Below are 4,078 nucleotides of genomic sequence, written 5' to 3' on the forward strand. Positions count from 1 at the left end.
TGAGGTTTTCTCTTCAGTGATAGGTTAAAATTTGCCACAGTATGGGTGGGTACAGTTAACGTTGTCAGTTCATCTGATTGGTTGTTGATTGTGTAATGTATTTTGTAACTCCCCTATTGGTTGTACCCTCACATCAATCCTGAAACTCTCCCAAGTTCTAGTCCCTTCCTCCCCGGACCCTATAAAAGACGTGTCCTCCCCTCAGTGAGGGGATGACACCCTTCACCCCTGGGGATCTCCTTCCTCTACCAATAAACCTGTGACAGAGTGAAAGAACCCCTGTGTCGTCCGTGCCTTCCTCCCTCACTCGGGCTGCGTCAGGCAACCGCCGCCGGCTCAGGCTGGAAGCTGGCGGGCCCCTGCGTGCCCCTGTGCCGTCCCAGTCCCGCCCTCACTCGCCTCCTCGTGCCTTCCACTCGAGCTTTCGCCTCTCCCTCATCCTCGGGCTGCCCTGGAGGAGCCGACTCAGAGCCACGGGGCTCCACTTTCTCTCTTGCCTTCCGCTCGTGGGGTGCCGGCCGGTAACTTGCTCACGTGAGAGGCCACGCCTTGCAGTAGATGCGGTGAAACGGTGCTCACCCAATCTGTGCTGCTTGGCAACCCCTGCCCATAGGACGGACAGACACGTCCTGAACCTTCCACACCTCCAAGACGGTCCAAGGAGCCTCACCGGGGTGGCGCGCGAGAGCACGCCGCCTTTTACCATGACCTAACTGGAGGCAGCGCCCAACAGCGACCCCTTGCACGACTTTCAGGGCCGACCGAGAGAGCAGGTCTACCCCGAGAGAGCCCGCCAGCAGCCCAAGTCCCGCCGAAACCGGGTAGACCTGCTCGCCTGTTGCCAGGAGGCCGCCAGGACGTCAGCCCGCCGGCCGTGGCGGTCGGAGCGGCCAGGCTCGGAAGTGGGTAGACCTGGTCGCGCAGAGGAACCAGCTAGACCTGGGCGCCCGCCCTCTGCCAGGATGCCGTGGGGCCATCGGGCTGCCATCCCCGGCCATGACCAGGCTCAGAAGCGGGTAGACCTGATCGCCCAGAGGAGCCGGCTAGACGTGACACTAGTCTGCCGGCTAAATTCAGACACCAGATCTACCTGCCAAACAGGAGAAACAGGTCTACCCACAGGGCACGGATACCAGCTCTACCCGCTGGGCACCGGGAAATAAAGGGCAGCAGAGAGGCAGCAGCGGTGGCGGCCGGGGGAGGGAGAGCAGTGAGCAACAACAACCGCCACCTGGAGCAAGAGGGAGCGGGGAGATGTCAAACGTCCATATTTCTAATGGGAGCCCTACCCTGGAGTGCATGGAGGCCAGGCAGTCGGAGTACCCGAAGCCGTCAGCGTGCAGGAATCTTTTCGGGGTGGTGAATCACCAAGAGTTAAAAAGGGAGTTGAAGAAGCACCTGCAGGAGATGGAGGAGGCATGCCAGAGGAAGTGGAATTTCGATTTCCAGAATCACAAGCCACTGGAAGGCAGGTACGAATGGCAAGCCGTGGAGAAGGGAAGGTCGCCCGACTTCTACTTCAGACCTCCCTGGCTACAGAAAGCCGTCTGCAAGTCCACCACCCGCCAGAGTTTGGATGTAAACAGGAATTGCCAAACCGTAGTTTTTGTCGGTTCTCAGGGAATCTCAGAGGACACTCACTGTGTAGCTCAAAAGACTGATGTTTCAGAAAATCAGACGGACTTAGCAGAGCAGTGCACTGGGCAGAGGAAAAGACCCATGACCAATGCTAACGTACCCCCGCGAAAGCAGCGGCGCTGATCTCCACGCCCCACTCGTTTCAGCGCCAGGGCTCCCGACGCCTTCGCCCCTGCCACGCGTGGCCTGGGCGCAGTGGGCTGTGCCCCGCTGGGCACCGGCTCACCGTGTCCCCCCCTCCCCCTCCCGCCCCCTAAAAAAGCTCGGGTACTGTTTGCAGTCCTGGGGGGTCCCGCATTGAGTGGGATGATTTGCGAGGAAGAGCCCTTAGATGCGGGTCATCCCTCCCAACCCCTCACCGCCCTTCTGCAGGGACCCGGCCTCTTGCCCAGGTGGGAGGAGGTTCACAGTGCTCAGCAAAAGAGGAATATGGATTTTAGCCGAAAAGAGGGAACTTGGATCTCTTACCTAGAGAGAAGTCCATCTCCCCTACCCCTCCTCGCTTCACATAGCCGACCTGACGTGGGGATCCGCGAATGTTCCCCCTCGGCTCCGTCTATCCCCCCTGGATGCCGAGAAAACATCTGGAAGCAAAATATTTTAATATCGCTCCCCCACCCGTTTTTAATCTTCCCCTCCTAGATTCCTCTCCTCAAAATAAAAGAGCCAACACAACAGAAGAAGAGGTTTCAGAAGACTCCCCCAGTGCCAGTTCAGTGGAGCAAACGCCCAGGAAATCAAGCCCGAGAAGACATCAAATGTAAAGCGTGTAGACAGGTTCCCTTTAGGATCCACCATTAGGATGCAAATAAGGGAAAGAAAGGGCGACCGAGAGGCTATCCCAAGTCTATAAGGCACTAGGGGGGCCCTTCGGGCCCCTGTGGGCTCGCTGAGCGGTGTTTTCTCTGAGGAAGGGTGGCTTTCTGCAAGCACTCGGGGATGGGTGTGTGTTAGAAGGTGGGGAGTGGGAGGCGCAGGGCTTGAAAAGAACAAAACAAGGAGCGAAGCGCAGCGCTGGGCTCCGCAGTGTCAGGGGGATGGGGCAGGGGCAGTGCGAGCCCCGGGCGCTGGTGGGACTGACCCTGCTTTCCCTCCGGGATTGGGACTGGAGGCTAGGAGGGCTCTTTCCCGAGGACCGTGCCGGGTGGAGGGACGGAGTTTGAGACACGGCTGATGCATCGTGTCAGATGCCAGGGGATTTAGGGGAGCTTCCCATGTCCCCCCGCTCCTGAAGCTTTTTCACCTCCCGTGGCAGACTTGCCAGTCGCATGTCGCGACCACCTCCCACTTCGGGAGATACAAGTCAAGAACTTTGGTCTAAGGGGAATCCGGGCACTTTCTTAAAACTCGAGCAATGCAAGGTGGTGATGCCGAATTTTTGCCCCAAACAAGCATAAAGGACCACCTAGAGACAAAGTTTCATGCTCTAAGCAGGAGGTATTTTAATACAACGCGTTGGAGAGCCCCCAGGTCGCCCTGGACAAAGAGCTCTGTCGAGTACAATCCGTGTGACCTATTTATACAGTTTTGAGTGTGAGTTACAACATCTTTACATGCATATTCATCACATTGCAACATCTACTTGTAATATTCATATATAGGCGGAGTCTTCAATTTGGGGAGGTTTAGAGGTGGGAGTTCCTGTAATCTTCATCATGGGCAGTGGTCGGTCGTAGGTCTTCCTCAACGTAAACTTTTGAACTTTCTTCATACCTTTTCCTTTTAAGGTAGTTTTGGCAGGCATAATAGAGTCAAGTTGTCCTTTTGGCTCATTCTAGGATTTGCTGAGTTGTAATCTCTTTGAAGGATGCTGTTATCTTTTGAAGAATGCTGTTATCTTTTTGAGGAATGCTCTACTTAGTCAGTATATGCCTTATTCTTCAGCCAATTTACCACTCCTTCTATGGTTCCTGGTTTCCGAATGCTAGGGTTTCGAAATTTCTTTTACAATTTTGTTTTAACCTCTTATTTCTCAAAAGACCGTCTTAATTTTAGTGGCTTCAGTGGTTTTTTTGTTTGTGGTTTTTTTTGTTGTTGTTTTGTTTTGTTTTGTTTTGTTTTGGGGTTTTTTTGTGGGGGTTTGCTTCTCTTTTTTTATGTGTTCTGGCTTGGTTTTAGAGGCTGGCAGAGGGAAGGGAGCAGGTATATGGGAACTGGCTTGTGTTGTGTGTTGTTTGTTTTTTTTTTCCTACCCCCTTCTTGTTGTTTTGTTTTAAGGCAAGGTCTGGGGGGGGGAGAGTTGGTAAACTGCGCCAGCGGTTTGGGAGCCAAGGTTAGGAGTGAGGTTTACAAAAACCGATTTGCGATTGTGCAGAAAGAGATTAAGCTGTAAAGCAGAAGTTGCAACAAATTAGTCCTGCTGGGGTGAGCCGTGGCGGAGCGCGGCAGCCTGTGCGGCCATGACAATGCCGCTACTACCGCCCACTTTTTTTTTTTTTTT

At 54.3% G+C, this 4,078-nt stretch overlaps 1 protein-coding gene across 1 annotated transcript in view; it reads left to right on the forward strand.

Moving 5' to 3' along the window:
• The first annotated feature begins 1,128 nt into the window (after positions 1-1,128).
• The window catches only part of LOC114072483 (cyclin-dependent kinase inhibitor 1B-like), a 4,038-nt gene continuing 1,088 nt past the window's right edge, over positions 1,129-4,078 (forward strand). Inside the window, exons 1-3 of the mRNA XM_027910373.1 lie at positions 1,129-1,728; positions 2,280-2,405; positions 3,262-3,269. Coding sequence (XP_027766174.1) covers positions 1,255-1,728; positions 2,280-2,402 — 597 coding nt within the window. The 5' untranslated portion in view covers positions 1,129-1,254 and the 3' untranslated portion in view covers positions 2,403-2,405; positions 3,262-3,269. The remainder of the gene's footprint in view (positions 1,729-2,279; positions 2,406-3,261; positions 3,270-4,078) is intronic.

The sequence above is a fragment of the Empidonax traillii genome, unplaced genomic scaffold (assembly GCF_003031625.1).
Source record: "Empidonax traillii isolate 1590-97213 ecotype Southwest subspecies unplaced genomic scaffold, ASM303162v1 scaffold3305:size13769, whole genome shotgun sequence".
NCBI lineage: Eukaryota > Metazoa > Chordata > Aves > Passeriformes > Tyrannidae > Empidonax > Empidonax traillii.